At 50.7% G+C, this 22,006-nt stretch overlaps 1 protein-coding gene across 3 annotated transcripts in view; it reads left to right on the top strand.

Moving 5' to 3' along the window:
• The window catches only part of VPS13A (vacuolar protein sorting 13 homolog A), a 2,314,464-nt gene that overhangs the window by 184,209 nt on the left and 2,108,249 nt on the right, over positions 1–22,006 (top strand). For all 3 annotated transcript variants that reach the window (XM_085633365.1, XM_085633382.1, XM_085633374.1), the window contains exon 4: positions 6,612–6,707. In XM_085633365.1, coding sequence (XP_085489491.1) covers positions 6,612–6,707 — 96 coding nt within the window. The remainder of the gene's footprint in view (positions 1–6,611; positions 6,708–22,006) is intronic.

The raw sequence follows: 22,006 nt of genomic DNA, 5'->3' as shown, positions 1-22,006 counted from the left end.
TCTCCTCCAGAGTGTCGCCCCTGATGAAGGGCTTGAACAGCCCGAAATGCATTGGGCATTCGGATAATGAGTTGATCTCATAAGATTGATTACAATTCTACACTTTCAGTTGAAGAACAGGTTCAATAAATTAATTTGACCTTGGACAACCTCCGCTTGTGTAATCAGTTTTTACAGATAAAGAGAATTCCTTCTCTCTCCACGAGTGCAACACGAGTGACACTTCCTCCTTAGGAGCGTGCCTACCTTGCTTGAATAGTACATTTTACACATTTGAAGTCCAACACTTTCCCTACTGTTGAGTGGGAATACCCTCCAAAGTCCGGCGCTTTAGTAAATGTACCCCACCAAAGCCCAACGCTTTCCCTATTATTGTACAGACTTGAGTGGGAATTGTAAATATAATTCGCCCGAAGTCCAGCCCGTTCTTCTACTCTTATTTTTAGTAAATTTTTTGGGGGGGTTTTAAATTTTTAATATTTAATTTATTGTCTTAATTAATATATTTGTTATGGCATTGTTTATTTTTTATGGTTTTATATATGTGTGTATGTGTGTATATATGTATATACACACACACACATGTATTTATATATATAATATTATACAACTTGTAATGCGCACAGGTACCCCAAAGGGTTTCCCGATGCTGGGGGGACAGGGGTGTGTGTGTGTGTGTGTGTGTGTGTGTGTGTCTCTCTGTCTGTCTGTCTCGCTGTCTGTCTCGCTGTCTGTCTCGCTGTCTGTCTGTCTGTCTGTCTGTCTCTCTGTCTCTCTGTCTCTCTGTCTCTCTGTCTCTCTGTCTCTCTGTCTCTCTGTCTCTCTGTCTCTCTGTCTCTCTGTCTCTCTGTCTCTCTGTCTCTCTGTCTCTCTGTCTCTGTCTGCTCCTGGTTGCCCAACATGTAAGAAGCACTCTTCAGCGGCGCTAAGGTGCAAGCCCTTTAATAGGCATACAGGTTCCTTTCACAGCCGTCCCGCTTCTGTCGCCTGACGCGTTTCAAAGGCCAATGACTCCTTTCCGAGAGGCTTAGCGGTTGGGAATAGTGCTCATTCTGGTCCCGCCCTCTCATTAAGTATCCTTAATTGCATGCCCCTGAATGGGCTGCTCTATTAAGTACTGTGCAAAGTCTTATGGGAGTTGTAGTGCCAGAAAGATTCAATCCGCTTATGGGTGCACTTATTTTGCTGCTTGATCCATTCAAAGCCATCGGATGTCACATAAATGATGCAAAAAAGAAGCTGCAAACTCTGGGCAGTTCCCAAGTTGAGGTGGAGAGCAACTCCTGTAATGAGCACCCTACAACACCAGCAACATTTGCTGTTGTTGTAGAGTTCTCTTTACAGGAGCTGGATGCTCTCCACCTAAACTTGGGAACTACCCAGAGTTTGCTGCTTCTTTTTTGCATCATTTATGTGACACTCTAAGCCTGAAACGGTATTTGTTGTATATATATGTGTGTGTGTGTGTGTGGGTTTAATTTCACAGTAATACATTTTAAATACTAAACAATTAATATAATTTTATATAATTATATATGTGTGTGTGTGTGTGTGTGTGTATATATATATATATATATATATATATATATATATGTATATATATATATATATATTTTTTTTTTCACCAAAGATGCCCATCGAGCAAAGACGCACTCACTTGCAGATGAAAACCAGGGGTTTATTTACATGGAGAACCGGCATAGACATCCCGAGCTGCTTCTTGCCTGACGCGTTTCGAGGTACAACCTCTTCCTCATAGGCAGTGCGACGCGCAGGAAACTCCAATTGTGTTTAAATACATGCCTCGCCCTTAGTGGGCGTGTATTTGAATTAATAGTGCATGTCGGGCTTTGTAGTCCTCAATTGAAGTCTTGCTTTTCTCTTTGCAAGTTCTGCGTAGTCACACACATTAAAATGATTCTTTATTCACCCTCGTGGGTCCCAGTTTGTCTCCGGTTAAAATTCTCCTCATCCGCAAAGCTGTCTGACATATCGGAACAGTTCCCAGTCACAGCCTCTTATTCACATTGAAGATGGTGCTGTCTTTCACGGCAGGGCCTGCCGTGTAATATATTTTCACCAAAGATGCCCATCGAGCAAAGACGCACTCACTTGCAGATGAAAACCAGGGGTTTATTTACATGGAGAACCGGCATAGACATCCCGAGCTGCTTCTTGCCTGACGCGTTTCGAGGTACAACCTCTTCCTCATAGGCAGTGCGATGCGCAGGAAACTCCAATTGTGTTTAAATACATGCCTCGCCCTTAGTGGGCGTGTATTTGAATTAATAGTGCATGTCGGGCTTTGTAGTCCTCAATTGAAGTCTTGCTTTTCTCTTTGCAAGTTCTGCGTAGTCACACACATTAAAATGATTCTTTATTCACCCTCGTGGGTCCCAGTTTGTCTCCGGTTAAACTTCTCCTCATCCGCAAAGCTGTCTGACATATCGGAACACACGCCCACTAAGGGCGAGGCATGTATTTAAACACAATTGGAGTTTCCTGCGCGTCGCACTGCCTATGAGGAAGAGGTTGTACCTCGAAACGCGTCAGGCAAGAAGCAGCTCGGGATGTCTATGCCGGTTCTCCATGTAAATAAACCCCTGGTTTTCATCTGCAAGTGAGTGCGTCTTTGCTCGATGGGCATCTTTGGTGAAAATATATATATATATATATATATATATATATATATATATATATATATATATAGTTTTACATTTGAGTGTACTTTATTCTATTTACATTATATTAAATGTATATATTAAAATATTTAACGTTTACTACTTAAACTCTTTACATTAAAAAATATCAATATTTTAATATATTTAATATATTTTTCGATGATATTCATGTCAATGATATGTTTTCCCCAATAATGTTGTGCTTACCAATGTAAGTATAGGGGCAGGATATTTTGGTAAGCATGATATTTGTGTTAAACAATATTGTTTACCTCAATATTGTGTCAGTAATATGTTTAAACATGGACCCCACCCATTTCAAGAGGCCATTCCATAAACTGAATTGAACTGCCAGGATCTTCAGTACAGGGGGAGCGTACAGCACCTGGCCCAGTTAACGTGAAGTTCAGATGCAGTGGGTAAATACTTCTACTATTTCTGCTGTGTATTTTCCACTAATCAGTAGGAACTGCATGTTTGTGGAAGACATACAAGTTAGGATGGTGCCAGACTTAGTCTGTGCACCACCACAGGATATGATGTCCCATAGACCAGCTAACTCACAGTGCCACCATAAGCCCCCTTAAACCTGGACAGGGAGCTAACAGATCTGGCAACCACTGAACATGACAACCCTGTTCCCTCAGGAACTGTGGTGACAGATCTGTAAATGTCCAGAGCTAGAACCTTTCGCTCATACTCTTGTGTTCTCTTCTGCTCATAGTAATATGCAAAGAATACACAGAAGGATGTTTTTAATGTTTTTTGAACCAATGTGATTCTTGTATAGAATATATGTGCTGCAATAATCAATAGAAGCAGATAAAAGTTATAAGAAGTATCAGGACAGTGATCAAAAGGAAAAGTTCCACCTTCGTGTCAAAACAATGTATATATGCAAGCATATGAAATAATATGACAATCTGGCGTACTCCTATGTGTCTAGGGTATGTGTGTGTGTTGTGCCAAGAATCCCCATGTTAGATGATCCAACGCCATTACCTGGTGGGTAAGAATGTAGGACCCCCATCTTGGTCACGAGCTAGACACCCCTCACGGAGATGTTAGTCAGCTGCTGGGCAAAAGCATCAGCATGTAGAAACCTCTCAAAGTCAGCAGAAGTGCCCTCTCTGTCTACACCCGGATACAGATGTTTATTTATAGCAAAAAGGCATCCATGCCTTGGGCTGAGATTTTGATCAGTTTGCCATTGTTTGTGTGCAACAGATAGCTGTATCGCCATATGACTGAAAATAACGAACACATTTGCACAACGTATGTGTAGGCTGTGTGTCAAGGCAATATGATAGTGTTCTTGCGAAGTTGACTTCTGTAAGCAAGATCGGTGTTTCTAGGAAACTGAACCAAAGTGTCACAAGTGCCACAAATGCAAATGTGTGTCGCAACTCGATGTGAAAAGTGAAGGCAACTTTAGCAAAACCCCATGCTCATGTAAATAGCATTGTTTCCTTCTAGGCCTAACTGAGCCACATAACAATGTGGCAGTAGGACTACAAAAGTCCTTATGTAGCGGAGGAGATTGTCTGCATACAAGGAAACAACCTGGCTCCCATTTGAGAGCGGGATCCTCCAGTCTACTCCTCTCGCTTGTAAACAGCGTGCAAGGGGGTTCCATAGCAAATGTAAGAAGTAACAGGAACAGGAGACAGCCCTGACTGGTTCCTTGGGCTGTTTTGAATAGTGAGGAGATCGATTTGCCTATACAGGTATGGGCTACCGGCCGTGTATAAAGGAGCTTAACCTACCCAATGAGGCGCTGTCCAATACCGGTTAGATGCAGTATCTCAAATAGATATTGCCATCATACAGTATTGAACATTTTTTCAAGGTTCCTTCTTAACACCGCTGCTCTAGGCCAGGCCCGGAGTAGGGGACAGTGTGAAAGGAGAGGGAGGAGGCTCAAGCAAGGATTTTGCAGAGAATTTTTATCATTGGAACCGGAAGGGCCTCTCTGAGAGACTGCATAAGGGCACTCTCCGTCGGGGATGTTGAAAAGAGTTCTGCTAGTTTAGGAGCCAGGAGGCCTGCGTAAGCCCTGCTGAAGTTGACGGTGAAACAGTCTGGCGTGTTAGCAGTAGCAAGGTGATATGTGTTGACATCCTGTGGGAACTAGGCTCATCTCTCTCATCGCAGTCTTTAGGTGTGGATTCGAGGGAACAGTGTTTTGGAGAAGACGGTATTGATCTGGTGGGAACAGTTGACAACATATTCATCATGGAGGCTGATATAAAATGCTGGATGACCCTGGTATTACCTGTTGGGCTTAAAAAAACACTCCTTCTGGTGCTTGTACTCGATTATTGGAGACTGCAAGGACGTTCGATTGACCAACCAGGCCATTAGCTCCCTGGCTCTATCCCCATTCTAGTATGTACTTGGACAGTATAAAGTTTATAATCAAGGTGCCGAACGCTCTCCCAGAGAGCCACCTCCTTGGTAGAAGAACCTGTGATATATTGCTGCTCCAAAAGTGTAACGGAGTCTTAAACCTCAGAGAGCTTGTTCTGGGTTTGTTTAAGGAGACAGGCATCCTCGCGAAAGAGCCTGATGAAATTGATATGTGTATTTTGAGAGTCTTTTAATCAAATTCTTGATATCGTGTTTTAATAGTCTACATTGTATATATGGATTTAGAAAGTATTGCTTGAGTATGTTGTTAGGTCCTTTTTAAAAATTTAAATTATTTTACTTATTTGTTGCTACTGCGGTGATTCCAGAGCATATACTACAATTGATGGAATAATGCACCAGCCAAGAATCAGTCTTCATCTCTTAGAACTTCATGTGTTCCGTTTTGAATATGGTTTAAAGTGTGTAATACAGGCCAATTCAAAGACAGTAGATGTCAGCACGCACAATCTCATCCATCCTCCCAGTGTCTGACACAAGTACTCACCAATACGCTTCCTACATATGTCTCACTGTACACATTTATTTTATCTCTCCATACAGCAGCAGATAATGCTTAAGCATATTACGTCTTACTCCTTTTTGCTTCAATACAATCCTTGTGGCAGCTGCAATCCAGAATAAGAGCACAACTCTGGTTCTCGCACAAAGCATTCAGACAATATTCTTATAGGCAATGTAACATACCCACTTGCATTCAAAGCATCCCATTGGAATAGAGTGCTGCCCATCCAAAAATCTATTGTGGCTCATTGTAAGGGGTAAGAGGCCCTATATAAAGGCATCTACAATGCAAACAGTACAGTAACAGACTGCACAGATTTACCAGGGAGAAGCAATAAGCAGCCTCAACAGCTTGAAGTGTAAGTATAAAGTCCTCTACCCAACTGCTATTCCTCTTCTGCCACCAACCATTTTGAATTGTGGCCTAGACATGTTGACGCTTGTCATGCATGTTGAAGGGAGATCCCTTTTGGATGAACCTTGTCTTCAGTAGCATTGAGTACTTCGCTGGTGAGCAACCTGTCAGAAATGTTGAAATGAGCAGAGTGGGACAGGACTACTGTGACAGGAACTTTGGTTCTTCCATCCTTCTTTCTTGCCCTTACGCTCACCAAAATGTAGAGGAACCACTTGAACTTATTCTAAACCACGTCTTACAAACAAGTTTATGATTGATTGCTTATATAGTCAGACTGCAATAGGACATGACTTTGCTATACACAATAAAACAATAATCAATATATTGTACAATGTGGACTGGTCTGGGTTTGAATCTGAGTATTATGACAGATGATAGTTGGATGGGAATTGACTGACCAGCTGATGTGCCGTGTCTTTGGAAAATCTCCACTGTTACTCTTATATTTATTACTAGTTTATACATATACCTACCTCAATATACATCACAAAATTGGAAGGTTGGAGTGCACTGTGTTTTTTTTGTACATCTCTGTGGATAGTTTACCCACCCACCCTGTTGTTTCTGTCTTTCTGCAGGTAAACTTGATCTGAAGATACCGTGGAAAAACCTTTATACCCAGCCAGTTGAAGCTGTTCTAGACGGAGTATATTTGCTTGTTGTTCCTGTCGCCAGTAAGTGATTAAGAAACAACAACAATATAGTTTTTCATTTTTGATGTACTGCGCGTTAATGTTCAGAAGGCATTTATGCTCTCAGACATGGAACCTGTGAGCTCATTTTGATTGTTATTTAGTATTTTCATAGCCCCAAAGCTGCTGTTTGTAAGACATCATAGTGCTTTTCTAAAGGCCCAGGGTGACTTCTCCCATACAATTCTGACGCTTCCATAACAGGCTAGAGTCTGACTGGACTTGGCATAAAACCCTAGAGGGGCCCTGCATGGTTCTCTGAGGGAGGCTTTTTCATGCCCTCATACTGCACCAAGGTTCCCTCCTCTTCATGTTTAAGTACTTAACCACTGCAGCCCACCTCATGCAATATCTATAGATGGTTCAGTGAAACAGTTAAGATCAACAAGCACAACATGCGGTCTAGTCCGAGTGACAGAGGGATATACCGAAAGCCATTTTCTGTGTTGCAGCTTGGGCTGAGGGACTGACTGTATCTTTGCCCTGGAAGAAATTTCAATCATTTCAGACCGTTATTAAAAAGATCATCAGGGGCTACTTTGCAAGAGATGTGCATATATACATGAAAGTCGCTGAAGAAGAAATCAAGATTATACTGTTATCTTCACTAACATCCCCATTTGATTAACCAGCATTGGCAATAATTTTATCTCACACCCTTGGCATTTCTTTTCTGACCCAGTATATGTAGACAAGCTCTTGCACTTGTAATTTCACTTGCACGTGGGTCAAAAGCTGGAGTTAACACATTTGCAGCTCTTTTTTTTAAATGAAACCCTCAAGTGTGTATTCTTGGGTGAAATTTAAATTTAATTACTCTTTGTTACATGAAATTCCCGAAATTACACCACTTTGGGTAATTACGCCATTGTTCACTGTAAAATTATAGCGTGGGAACAATGTGAACAACCAGATCCAGAAACAGCTGGTGTTCACTGTACTTTTGTTTCTTTTTACTGTTTGTAGCACAAATTGCATCCTTGCATCAAAAATATTAAAGCAAGGACACATTTCGCATTAAAAGATAGTGCTAAATAACAGATTTACATTGCACATAATTACTCATCATTTTGTGTACTTCCCCAAAATTTGCATGATGCTGCAAAAGCAAATTATGCAAATTTTTCATGTTCCTACACGAGTTATTGTAGTTAGCTATCTGTGAGGGAGGTGTTGCTTGATACTCAGCAAAGGTACACCGCAAGGGGGCTTATCTTGGGAGTTAGTAGTGAGGATTGCATTTCACCAGTTTCCTTCTATCTCTGTTGACCTCATATAAATATCTGTGGCGATGAGGACTTGGGCTTCTTTGTGAATACGGTCAGTGTGATCAGCGATGAGGACTTGGGTTTCTTTGTGAATACAGTCAATGTGATCGGCGATGAGGACTTAGGCTTCTTTGTGAATACGGTCAATGTGATCGGCGATGAGGACTCAGGTTTTTTCTGAATACGATCAATGTGATCTCAATCCCATGTGTTTTTTGCTGCTGACTGGTTAGGTCCTGTCATCATAGTTTAAGAACCGCAAGCAGACCATTTATGCAGCACTTCCTGGAACTTTGAAGTCTCCCTTAGTGATTCCACTATGGCTAGTATTTTTCCGGAAACATCACAATAATCAGATTTATCTGGGTGTTCCATTGTCATTTCTTGGGCATCTGCAGGCCGTCCATCTAATAACTTTTCCCTGGGGAGTAAATCCCCTTAAAAGGTTTCTTCAGGCACTGTTATTTCTGGATCTCTGGCAGCCTGTAAAGCTCTAGTACAAATGGGGATACAATATAAGGTACTGTTATGGATTCTTTTGAGGTTCTGGACATCTCCAGCTCACCCAACTCTCATCCAGTTGTGCTAAAAGTTGAACCTTGTGTTTTTTGAAAGATGTAATAGCCTCCCTAATTCTAAGGTCTGTATCCTGTTATACGATTTGCTAGTTGTGCTCTTCCTTCTCTTTGCTGGACTTATCCACTGGGATTTGTGTTTTTGAATTTTTTTAAAATTGATTTTAACATACAAGATGAGCGGCGGCATTGTGCACCCGTCATAGAACACAATACCATATACAGTGAAACAACAGAGCAGTGTCGCAACAGGGCAGAGAAATATGACCGAATACCATGGGGCCACGCCACAAGACCCTCCAGCCTCATCCCTGATGTGTCTCATTTGTGTCAGTGCTGCAGTGGCGTGGTGGGCTGCTAAGGCCTGTCTGGGTAAGGCTCCAGCAAAATGCCCCTGGATCCCACCCACTCCCTCCAAATTTGATATTGTGTTTTTGGGGCCACCCTCTTGCCAAGTATATTTGGTGTTCGAGCCCCATGCAGTGGTCAATACCCTTAGCTCATGTTTTCACCAGAGGGTCCAGTGTGTCCTTTACAGGCCCTCACAATATCCTGTCAAACACAGCCAGAGCAAGGTCCTCTGATACCGAGTGCCCCCCAAGACATCGGTGATGTGTAGGAGTATGAGTTTTTTTTTTTTTTTTGATAAGCAAATTTTTTATTTCTTTATAGAAGGCAAAAGCAAATATGGCATACAACAGTTCGTTGAACTTGGCATCAATAAAACCAATCATGGAAGCATTGACAAGCAATTGCAAAACCCACCCCGCCTCCCCAGCCCCCCGCCCCCCGCATCTCACCCCTCAAAACAGGCCCCCAAGCCCTTTCCCCCATACTTTGCGGAATTGTTTGGGGCAGCCCCGGGCAGCGTACACCGACCGCTCCTGAGCGGCACACCAGTCCACCCCTCTTCTCCAGGTAGCCCCTCTGGGCGGGTCCGGCTGCGACCACACGGCCGCAATATCTCTTTTGGCTACCATGAGGGCAGTAGTTAGAAAGTATTTGTCGTTACGGGACCCGTCCAGCCCATCCGTTATGCCAAGCAGGGCCATTCTAGGGTCATGGGGGACCTCCCATCCCAGGACTTCAGTTAGCTCGGTTTCAATCGCGGCCAATAACTCCCCAGGCGGGAACAAGACCATACCATGTGGAAGAAGTCCGCCGGGTCTACCCCACAGCGAGCACATGAGGCGTCCGTGCGGAGGCCTGCGCGATATAAGCGATCCGGGGTCAGATAAGCGGCGTGGAGGTAATAAAGCTGGATGAGCCGCAGCCTAGCGGAAGTGGTAAGCGATCTGGGTGCCATAAGGGCATCCCTCCAGTCCGCATCGTCCAGTGGCCCCACCCAAGTCTCCCATCGCTGTTTTAGTCCGCTCCAGTCTACCGGGGTATTATTGATCAGGGATTTATATATGCGGGAAATTCCCCCCTGCCCCAGACATCCCAACATCACCTGAGCCTCGGGCGGGCTATGGGCCGGCAATCTGGATTCCAGAGGGACATGGGCTTGGACCGCATGACGCAACTGAAGATACTTATAAAATTGCGAAGACTGTAAGGAGAAGTGGGTCCGAAGCTCCTGGAAGGAACACATGTGGCTCCCCCGCCATATATCACCCAGGTTGGAGATCCCTAGAAGATCCCACTGCCGAAAGCCTTCAAGGCCCGCCACCTCTCGCAGCCAGGTCCCGCGCCAAAGTGGTGTGAGCTGCGTTTTCGTTCCCGACAAGCGGGTATGTCGCAAGGCGGCGCGCCACGCCAGGAAGGGGGCTCGCACGACATCGGTGAGCGACAGGGGAACCGCCGCCCCATAGAGCATGTCCTGGATAGCGGAGAACCCGATACAGTGCACCTCGAGTCTATAGGCCGGATCATTCCACCCGTTCGAGAACCAGTCATGAATCACCAGCAGTTGGGTGGCCAAATAATACAGATGCAGATTAGTCATGCTCAGGCCTCCGTCATACGAGGGGACCCGGCAGCAATCTAAGGCCAACCGGGGCCTGCCGCCGCCCCAGAGAAATTTAGTCGCCGTCTTATCCAGTTCCCGGAACCACGGACGCGGAAAGGGGCACGGGGTATTCTGTAACATGTAGAGGAACTTGGGGAGGATCATCATCTTATAGAGGGCGACCCTCCCCAACGGGTTCAACGGGAGCGACTGCCACCTAAGCATGTCCGATCTGGTCTTGTTGACTACAGGAGCCACGTTGAGGGCCCAACAGAGTTCCGGAAGGAGGGTGACCCAGATCCCCAGGTATTTAAAGGAGAGCCTCCGGAGGGGAATGTCAGATTGCCAGTCGAAACACTCCCTCGACGGGTGCAGCGGGACCAGGACGGATTTTTTGGGGTTCAGATGAAGACCCGACGCTTGGCCAAATCGGTGGAGAATCTGGCGGACCCGGGGCCCCGAGGTCGCTGGATCAGAAAGATAGAGGAGAACGTCATCCGCGTAGAGGGCAATTTTGTCGGGGATCATACCTGGCCAGTCCCACCTGCGGAGAGTGGGGGTCCTACCGGATCAATACAGCTAGTGGCTCCATGGCCAGAGCGAATAGGAGGGGTGAGAGCGGACAGCCCTGTCGCGTCCCTCGACCTATGAGAAACGGGCGGGATAGAGCCCCATTGACCAGTACGCAGGCATGTGGGCTCGCATACAGGACCCCAACCATAGCGCGGAACCGGGGACCGAAGCCCATGCGCTCCAGGATATCACCCAAGTATGCCCACCCCACTGAGTCGAAGGCTTTTTCAAAGTCGACCAGCAGAAGGGCCAGATAGGGGGAAAGGCGCCCTCGGTGTGCCAGGGCGAGGTGCAGGCGCCGCAGGCAGTGTCTGGTCCCCCGCTCCGGCATAAATCCACATTGGTCCGGGTGGACCAGGGAGGCAAGAGATGGGCGTATCCGCTGCGCTCGAACCGTGGCATAGATCTTGAGCTCGGTATTAAGAAGGGATATCGGCCGGTAGTCTGAGCAGGACTGTGACGGGGCTGCATCTTGGGAAGGACAACTATGGTAGCTGTGTCCGTTTCAGGCCGGAACAAGCCCTTCTCCACCACCTCAGCAAACAGGTCCCGAAGCCTCGGGGCCAGGGTCTCACGATAGTGGGCATAGTATTCCTGAGGGAACCCATCCGGTCCCGGGGTCTTCCCGGGCGCCAGGCGGCTAATCGCCTCCTCAATCTCCTGCAGCGTAATAGGCAAGTCGAGGGTCTCAGAGACCTCCTGTCCCAGCCGCCCAAGCACCGCCCCATTCGCTCCCAGCAACTCCACAAGGGAGATCTCGGACGCCCGGGTTCGGTATAACTGGGAGTAATAGTCAGCAAAAGTTTGGGCCATGGCCACCGAGACCATCTGGGTCCCGCCTGCAGAGTCCTTGATGGCGGGAATGATCCTGCCCGCTCGGGGGTAAGTGGCCAGCCGGTGGAGGAGTGTACCGTTTTTGTCTCCCATCCGTATACCCGGGCCACCGAGGAGCGCCATAGAGTCCTCGCCGCCTCCAAAGAGTGTAGGCGGATCTCTTCCCACAGGAAGGCCAGGCGGCGCAGCCGCGTGGCGTCTCCTAACGAACCCTGGTGTCGCTCCAGCTCCAAAGCTTGAGCCTCGCAAGCCGCGAGCTGCTGGGTCTGAGTACGTCTCTGCTGTTGCACATGTCCCTTCGCAGCCCCCCGAATAGTTGCCTTGCTGGCCTCCCAAAGAACGGCAACGGAGGAGACGGAGCCCGCATTGTGAGAATAATAATCGGCTATCTCACCACCGACCACTTTCCGAAAAGCTTTGTCGTGGAGAAACCAAGCGTTCAGACGCCACATCGGACGGGCAGAGAGGGGAGGCGGACCAAGAGCAAGGAGCACCGGCGAGTGGTCCGAGAGGCCTCTCGGGAGAATGCGTGCATCCTGCACCCCAGCGCATTCGGTAGATGGAACGAAGAGGAGATCGATCCAGGCATGGGAGTGGTGTGCCGCCGACGTGTGGGTCTATTGGCGAGCCTGTGGGTGCCAAATCCTCCAGACATCGCATAGGCCTTGAGATTCAGCCCAATTCGAGAGCTGCTTCGCGCGAGCGGCTCGGGCCGGGGAGATCGGTCCCGTCGAGTCCAGATGGGGCGTGTAGACCGCGTTGAAATTTCCGCCTAGAACGAGCGCGCCCGCCGGAAGCGTCGGGAGGAGGCCCGCGGCGTAAGAGAGGGTCGACGGCAGGAGGGACGGAGCCGCATAAAGAGACAGTAAGGTGAGGGGTCGTCCCTCAAGAGTAACACATACCGCCACCACCATGCCCTGGGGGTCCAAGTGCACCTGGGCCAGGACGAAGGGAAAGGACTTGCGGAGCGAGACAGCCACCCCCCGGGAACCCCTCGCAAAACCTGAGTGCCATACCCTGTCATAGCCGTAGCGGGTGAGAAAGGGACATTTATTGCCAAGGAGATGGGTCTCCTGGAGGAGAAGCACATCAATCTCCGCACGTTGTGCATATTTAAGGACCACCATGCGTTTAAAGCGATCTAACAGACCATTAACATTCCAGGACAATACGCGCATGGCGGCCTTAGGAACAGGCGGGTCAGCCATGGTCGAGGACAGAAAAGGGGGTCAATGGAGGCGCGGCTGCGCAGGCCCCCAGAGGGGAGGGACAGCGGGACATCGAGCAGGAGAGCAGGTCACAGGTTACATGATGCCTTGGAACAACAACAAAGAGGGAATCACCCCTCACCAACAAAACCCTTCCTAGGAGGAAGAAACCACCCCAAACCAATCCCCATCCCCCACCCCCCACCCTATACTTCGAAAACAGAAGCATCTGTCGCCCGAACAAAATGGAACAACCACCAAGCTAAAACGCTCGGGCTAGAGCACTAGTGGACCCCTGATACAACGGAAACCAAGCCTGATTCACCTGCCCTGGCCGAGAGCCACATAGACAGCGGAGCGCCCCAGCCCAGGCCCGAGCACCAGCAACCCCCCTCCCCCCCCGACGAAACACAGACAGCAGAAGAATGTCAAATGTTGGGGCTGCGAGAAAGGTCTGAGGTGTCCACAGGCGCGGCAGGCCGGGCCGCAGGATCCGCCAGCCGGGGTGACACGGCCCGCCGCCCGCCAGCCGCGGGACTGGCGGGTGTAGCCGAGGAGGCAGAGGAAGCCCTCGACCCCCGGCGCGGCCGCCCCCTGGAGCGTGTGATGATCGCCTCCCCCGCCGTGCACCCCCGGGGTAGCGTGTGGCGCCGCCGGCGGGTCCTCGATGACCGGGGCTTCCCCCGCCACCCCCGTCCGCCCACAGGTGATCCATGTCCAGAGCGGTGCAGGGAGTGATGACCCGAAGGCGGGCCGGGAACTGGAGCTGGTATTGAAGGCCCAGGGAGCGCATCTTCTGTTTCACCTCAGTGTAGGATCGGCGCAGTTCCTGGACTTCTCGAGTTTAGTCCGGGAAGACCATGATCGTGTGATTTTGGTATTTGAGGGTGTCTGTGCGCCGGGCCTCACGGAGAATGGCATCCCTGTCCCGGAAATTTAGGATCTTGAGAATGAAGGGCCGGGGGGGCGCACCGGGGGGCCTGGGGGCCAGGGATCGGTGGGCCCTCTCCACCACGAACGAGGCAGACAGGCTGTCCACCGGCATCCAGGATCTGAACCAGCGCTCCATAAAGTCATTCGCACGGCCCGATTCGACCCCCTCCGGGAATCCCACCAGGCGCAGGTTGCTGCGCCTGGCGCGGTTTTCTGCATCTTCGACCCGGCGGTGTAGTTCTTTGGAGTGGGTGGTCAGTTCTCGGACTTGGTCCTGCAGGTGGCGGATGTCATCCTCTGCGGTGGATATTCGGGATTCGGCTTCCGAGATGCGGGCGGTAGCGTTCCGCAAGTCCTGTCGGAGAAGAGCAACATCCACCTTGACCTCTCCCACCATGCCCTCCAGGGTGGCGCAAGACGAATTTATGGCCTGCAGGATAGCGGCAAGGTCCGTAGCTGGGGCCGGGGCTGGCACGCCTGTAGGGCCTGACCCCCTTTCGGAGGTCGTGAATTGGTCCATCCTGGTTTGGGTGGCCACGGGCGTCTGCCTGGCTGTCTTATCTTTATGGTGAGGACGTCCCGGGCGCGGAGGCCAGCGAGGCCGGACCACGGGCAGGGGATGCACCTGTTGGACGTCTACGGATGTCGACGAGGCGAATTGGAGGCAGAAGGAGGCACGGTCAGGGTACCCCGCGTAGAGAAAAGGCCGGGCACCTCCAGACCCACAGTTCAGTCCCCGGTGAGCCTCCCAGCAGGACAGCCGATCACATCCCCAAGCCACAGCAGCGCCCGCGGCCCTCCACGGGCAAGGCGAGGTCCCACACCTCAGTTCAGAGCCCTGGATCTATACAACGTCCCCCGGCTCTCTCGCAGGCGACCGGCCGCCAGGGCCTCGATGAGTGTGCGTCCGCACGCAACTGACTCCTCCAACTCCAAAGGGGGCGTCGCTACAATTCGGACCTCTCCCTCCGGGGTCCCGAGTACTGCACCCCCAGCAAGGCCCACCTCGGAGCAATGGGAGGGGGAGGAGGTCAAAACCCCCCCCCCCCCCTCCCCCCCCCCCCCCCGACCGCCGGTCCGCGGCCCGAACCCAGAAGAGGACCTCACAGCACCCGGATCCCCCCAGGTAGTTTCGGTACGTCGGGTCCAGCGCCAGCCCTGCAGACGGGGGGAGGAGGGGGGGCCCGGGCCCCCGGCCGTCGATACTCGGCCCGATGGGGGGGGGGGTCTCCCCACCGCACCCGGCCCCCACAGCAGCCCCGGCGATGTTTTCCCCCGCTGCCGCACTCACCGCCTGCTCCACCGCACCATCTTGTTTCTGGGGGTCAGCCTCACAGCTCTCGGGCCCCACGGGCCGCCACCAGACCGGAGCCTCGCTTCTCCGTCCCCGTCGGGGCCCACGGCAGCCTCTTGGCCGTTGTCTCTTCTTCACCGGCAGGGTTGGGCCTACACCCCTCGTGGGCACCGCGGGCTCAGTTTGCAGCCTGCCCGCGTCGCAGCTCCGCAGCCGCCGCCGTCTAACACCGGTCCGGTTCCGCGGCTTCCAGGCAGGTCCCGCGAGGACAACGGCACTTCGGGACCGGACCCGGGACAGCGGCGCAGCTCCGCACGCCGCAGCGCCCAGATCGGGCCGGCCAGGGAAGTCCAGGACGGAGCCAGGAGGACTCGTGGGGCCCAGCGCCGGGAGCCCTACCGAAAATCGGCCATGCCGGTCAGGCGCCACCTAGCCTAAAAAAGAGGAGTATGAGTTTAAGGACCCTAGGAATCAATCAATCAATCAATACATTTATAGAGCGTGCTACTCACCCGTAAGGGTCTCAAGGCGCTGAAGGGAGAGGGGGGGGGGGGTGCTGCTACAGCTCGAAGAGCCAGGTCTTGAGGTGTTTACTGAAGGTGAGGTGGTCCTGGGTCAGTCGTAGGAGGGCGGGGAGGGAGTTCCAGTCTTGGCCGCCAGGTAGGAGAATGATCTTCCTCCGGTGGTGGTTCTGCGGATCCGTGGGACGGTGGTGAGGGCGAGGCTGACTGAGCGGAGTTTGCGGGTTGGAGTGTGAAACGTGAGGCGGTTGTTGAGGTATTCGGGGCCTATGTCATGGAGCGCTTTGTGTGCATGGTTGAGGAGCCTGAACGTGATCCTTTTGCTGACGGGGAGCCAGTGCAGGTCTCTCAGGTGGGCTGATATGTGGCTGTTGCGAGGGATGTCGAGGGTGAGTCGTGCGGATGCGTTCTGTATGCATCTGTTTTCTGAAGTTTGACTGTGGTTCCTGCGTATAGGGCGTTCCCGTAGTCTAGTCGGCTGGTGACGAGGGCCTGGGTGACCGTCTTTCTAGTCCCGGTAGGGATCCACCGAAAGAACTTACGGAGCATGCACAGGGTGTTGAAACATGAGGATGAGATGGCGTTGACTTGCTTGGTCATCGTGAGAGAGGAGTCCAGGATTAATCCCAGGTTGCGTGCGCGGTCAGTGGGTGTAGGTGCGGTGCCCAGTGCTGTGGGCCACCAGGAGTCGTCCCATGGGGATGGTCCGAGGATGAGGACCTCCGTCTTGTCTGAGTTCAGTTTTAGACGGCTAAGTTTCATCCATTCCGTGACGTTTTTCATTCCTTCCTGGAGGTTGAGTTTGGCGGTGGCTGGGTCTTTGGTGAGGGAGTGTATCAGCTGGGTCTCGTCGGCGTAGGAGATGATGTTGAGGTTGTGTTTGCGTGCGATGGCGGCGAGGGGGCTCATGTAGATATTGAAGAGGGTTGGGCTTAGTGATGAGCCTTGGGGTACGCCGCAAATGATTTCGGTGGCCGCGGAGCGGAAGGGAGGGAGGTGGACTCTCTGTGTTCTGTCGGAGAGGAACGAGGTGATCCACTCCAGAGCTTTACCTTGGATCCCGGCGTTGTGGAGGCGGGTTATTAAGGTGCGATGGCAGACTGTATCAAAGGCGGCTGAGAGGTCTAGGAGGATGAGGGCGGTTGTTTCTCCGTTGTCAAGCAGGGTCCTGATGTCGTCGGTGGCTGCGATGAGGGCGGTCTCGGTGCTGTGGTTGGCTCGAAATCCGGACTGGGATGGGTCGAGGGAGCCATTGACCTCGAGGAATGCGGTCAGCTGTTTATTGACGATCTTCTCTATAACTTTTGCAGGGAAGGGAAGAAGAGAGATGGGGCGGAAGTTCTTGAGGTCTTTAGGGTCCGATGTGGGTTTCTTCAGTAGGGCATTGATCTCTGCATGCTTCCAGCTCTCTGGAAAGGTGGCGGATGCGAGGGAGTTGTTTATGACGTTCCGTAGGTGGGGTGCGATGATGGTGTCGGCTTTGTTGAAGATGTGGTGAGGGCATGGGTCGGAAGGAGAGCCGGAGTGGATGGTGTTCATAGCGTGGGCGGTGTCTTCAGTGCTGATGGGAGTCTAAGCGCTGAGGGTGGTTGTAGGGGGCGTTGGTTCGGTGGCTGGGGGCGGAGTCTGGGTGGCAAAGCTCTCGTGTATATCGGCGATCTTGCGGTGAAAGAACGTGGCGAGGGAGTTGCAAAGGTCTTGCGACGGTGTGACGTCGTTGCTGCTTGCGCTGGGGTTGGAGAGCTCTTTTACGATGCTGAAGAGTTCCTTGCTGTTGTGTGTGTTGTTGTCCAGCCGCTCTTTGAACAAAGTCTTTTTGGTGGTGCGGATCAGCTGGTGGTGTTTGCGAGTGGCGTTCTTGGGGGCTGTCAGGTTTTCTGTTGTCTGTTTGCGGCGCTAGGTTTTCTCGAGGGTTCGGCAGGATTTCTTTGATTCTTTGAGGTAGTCGGAGAACCATGTGGTTTTCCTGTTGCCAGGCTTGCCTGGAGGGTTCTTCAGTGGTGCATGGGCGTCGGCGCAGTTGATGATCCACTGTGTGAGGTTGCGGGCTTTGTCGTTGATGTCAGTATTGTTGATTGGTGGGTTCTGGCTCAGTGATGTGGTTAGCTGGTCTGTTTTGACTTTGCTCCAGCATCTGCGGGGGATCTGTTGTGGGCGGTGGTGGTATGTGGTCTTCTTAAAGTTGAAGTGGGTGCAGCTGTGGTCGGTCCAGCGTAGTCCATTGGAGTGGCTGAAGGCAACGTGGCTGCTGGCAGAGAAGATGGGGTCGAGCGTGTGACCGGCGTAGTGGGTGGGGGTGTTCACCAGTTGCTTGAGTCCGAGGTTGGCGAGGTTGTCGAGCAGGGTGGTGGTGTTGTTGTCGTTGTTGTTCTCCAGGTGGAAGTTCAGGTCACCTAGGAGGATGTAGTCTGACGAGGCGAGGGCATGTGGGCTGATGAAGTCGGCGATGGCTTCACTGAATTGTGTGCGTGGGCCCGGGGGTCTGTAGATGAGGGTTCCTCGGAGGGTGGTCTTGGGGTCGGTGTGAATCTGGAAGTGTAGGTGTTCGGCGGTGGTGAGGGCATCTTCGGAGTTGGTCGTGACGATGATGGTGTTCCTGTAGATGATGGCGATTCCTCCTTGGTTTGGTTGACGCGGTCCTTTCGAGTGATCTTCCAGCCGTCCGGGATGGCTATGGCGATGTCGGGGACTGAGGAGACGTTCATCCGGGTTTCTGTGAGGAAAGCGACATCTGGTGCTGTTGTGTCGAGGAGGTTCCAGAGTTCGACAGCGTGCTTGTGGACGGAGCGGGTGTTGAGCAGGATGCACTTGAGGTGGTTGTTGTTGCCTGGTCCGGGTGGTGGGGTGCAGGTTCGGACGCAGGTGTATTTGCAGACTTGGCAGGAGAAGGGCCCGTGGGTGCGCTTCGGGGGGGCTTGGTAGCAGGCAGATGGTCGGCCGGTGTTGGGTGCGTGGAGGGTGGTGGTGTCGTATGTCCGTCGGGTTTCTTGGTTTCAGCGGGGGCCAGGGGTTCTGGCGCTGGGCGCGGTCCAGTCGCGGACGGGCGCAGACGCGCTTGCCATCGGCACGCCGGCGGCGCGGCCGCTGCGCGGCCTCCATATGAGGGGCTGTGGGAAGGAGGAGCAGCTGGGAGGCGGGAGCGAGGAATGAGCCAGCTCAATTCTCCAGCCATCCCAGGACCCCATTCCACAAACGAGAGTGTGTAGGGAAGTGCCAGAATGTATGGGGTAGATACCCCGACGAGTCATTACATCTCAAGCAGTTCCATGCGGCTACCAGACCCATGTGATGTAGACGTATCCTAGTAAGATAGATCGAATGAAGCACCTTCAGCTGTATCAGTCTAAATTGGGTGCAAGAACCGCTTTTCTGGTGGCCTCCAACGCTTCCCTCCAGTCGTCGTCGTCATCATCATCCAACTGCCCGCGCTCCCCCTCCCATGACCTCCTCACTGCTAACATTGTGTTAGACAAGTTACATAAAAGCATTTTGTAAATCTTGGACAGTTTGGGATCCTTCCCGTCAGTGAGCAGAATTTTTGCTTCTAATGGTGAACTCGAGGATAGAGTCCTCCGACTGTATGAGAAGCAAAAGTGTGTGCCGAAGTTGTAGGTAACAGAAAAACTGTTCAATGCAGCTCATACTTGTGCTGAAAGTTCTGAAAGAACTTCAGCGTCCCCCATAAAAACATCCCCCAATGTGGAAATGCCTATGGTGTCCCAGGTAGAAAACCTCCATAAGGCCGTGACTTGGGGGAGCCTGGACCCTGCCATAGTGGAGTCTCCAATGTTAACCTACCGGCCAAACCTGTGGCCTTCAATCCAGCCATCAAAACTGCGAACACCACACTCGTGGCAGATGGAAGTGTCTGTGGCACGACACTACCATACAAAAGATGCGGAAATTGTTGCAAGCCCATCTCCGACCCCCTCCGCTGCATACAACGGATCATCGAATCCCCAGAACCACCAGTCATTCACCACTAGAAGATGTGCCGTCTAGTAATACCTGAGCATGTCAGGAGTAGATATACCTCCCACGAAGACTGGGCGGTAGCATTTTCCCTGGGCTATTTAGGTGGGCCCCCTCCCCTAATCAGCGTTCTGAGGTGGGCATTCAGTTTGGTGAAGTCCCCCTCCACCTGATAGAAATGATTTTGTAGCTGGTAAAGGAGACGTGGCAGGGAGACTATTTTGAAAATTGCAGAGCATCCCAGAAGTCATAGAGGAATAGTGGACCAGAATTTAACATCCCTCACAAGGCCCTCCAACTGGAGCACAAGGCTTTGTTTAAAGTACTGCGGCGCATGATCAGTGATAAAGACCCCCAAGTACTTGATCCCCTCTGGACATATTGATATCCGCTCCTACTACGGCATATCTACTGGGCAGAGAGTAATGAGATAAATCAAGGTGTTTTTTTATTGTTCACATGGAGCCCGTAGTACGTCCCAAATATGCCCAAAATTTGAAGGGCTTTAATTCCCAACGACTCCGGGTCGGCAACAAATCAACAAGACATAGTCCGCATATTGCAAAATTCTGTCATCCACCCCAGAGGGCCAATGAAAGCCCTGAAACGGCCTGTCCACTCGCACTCAAGCTGCCAAGGGCTCAATCACCAGAACGAACAGCATGGGTAATAAGGGGCATCGCTGGCGGGTGCCATGTGTCACTGGGAACGACTCTGAGGTCACCCCCTTAGACTCACCCTGGCTTTAAGGTTGGTGTAAAGTAAACACACGTAACCAATAAACTTGGGTACAAATCATACACGAAGCATAAGGGTAAAGAGGCATTCCCAGTCCACCGAGTCAAAGACCGTCCACAAATCAATTGAGATTAGGAATCTGTGGTCCTGACAGGTCTTAAGTCCATTGCATTATGCACTTGGCGCAAGTTGTGCCGAGTGTCCAGATGGACCAACTGATTGATAACCCCTGTTAGGCAGGTGGCTAACATCTTGGCCCGAATTTTCACCTCCGAGTTCAGTAAGGAGATCGGGCTAAAATCCTCACAATGTGTTTCTTACATGCTTGGTTTTGTTAACACAACAATTTCCACAGATCTAAGATTCACTGGCAATTTACAATGCTCCATATCCACTGGGTTTTTAATGGGACCTAAGACAACTGATACTGAATGCCTAGTCACTTAGGTGATAAGAAAAATTGTGTTTAGGATGAGATGGTGTGGATTAAATTAAGTTTTCAGTTATGTAAATTGATAGAAAACAAATAGTGTGGAAAAAGTAGGCGGTATCACAAGCGGTACCAGTGCAAGAAATTTGCAGCACCAAAATTTGTCACACTAGACCTACTGCTAGGCAGGTAGGTGTATTATAGCTTACCAAGCCCTCTCACTATTAGCTTCTTACATGTTACTTGAATCTGATTGGTCGGCCTGGAGAAATTTAGATGATTTCATCCAAAGACCACCAAGTCTGTTCAGGCACAAGAGTAACTTTGGATGGTGCTACAAACCATCTCCCCAGGATCTTCAGTTGGATTGGTAGTAGCAACCAGCAGGCAGTTAGTTGGAACAAAATGGGTTGGGTGGTTCAGTTTGGCAGTCCTAACAGACTGACACTAGAGACCAGCAGCAAGCCACATCACACACTATCACTGGGAGTGATGCTGTGGCTGTTTCTGCTACCAGGACGATAGTAAGTAATGACCTCTGTTTCTTTGGATTCCCTCCGCTCTTCTTTTTCTCTTTAGTGACCACTGTCACTACACTTCCTCCCATCAACACCTCTCATTCGCTAACCCTTGTTTCTTTGGGTTTGTCACCTCTACCTCTCTCATTCTCAGATTATCTTCCAGTATTTCCCCTTTTTCTTCTTATTTTTATTTATTTATTTATATAGCGCAACTAATACCCGAAGGTGTGTAGGCGCTTGTCGACCAACATCCTGCAGCCATAAGGTGAAAAGTGATGGATAGTTAAGAGAAAATAGAGAAGTACTAAGGTTATGTCTTAAAGAGCCAGGTCTTAAGACCTGTATCTTTCCCAATTCCCCTTTCAGCTCATCCCGTTCCAGTTTTCTTTCTCAGTCCTCTCCCTTTTTTTTATTTCTGTGCATTACACTTATCCCCCACCAATGTGTCCGTTATTTTTCCTAT

Source organism: Triturus cristatus, chromosome 2_1 (genome assembly GCF_964204655.1).
Source record: "Triturus cristatus chromosome 2_1, aTriCri1.1, whole genome shotgun sequence".
In the NCBI taxonomy this organism is placed as follows: Eukaryota; Metazoa; Chordata; class Amphibia; order Caudata; family Salamandridae; genus Triturus; species Triturus cristatus.
The sequence above is the reverse complement of the archived record's forward strand: the minus strand, read 5'-3'. Positions and strand labels throughout refer to the sequence as shown.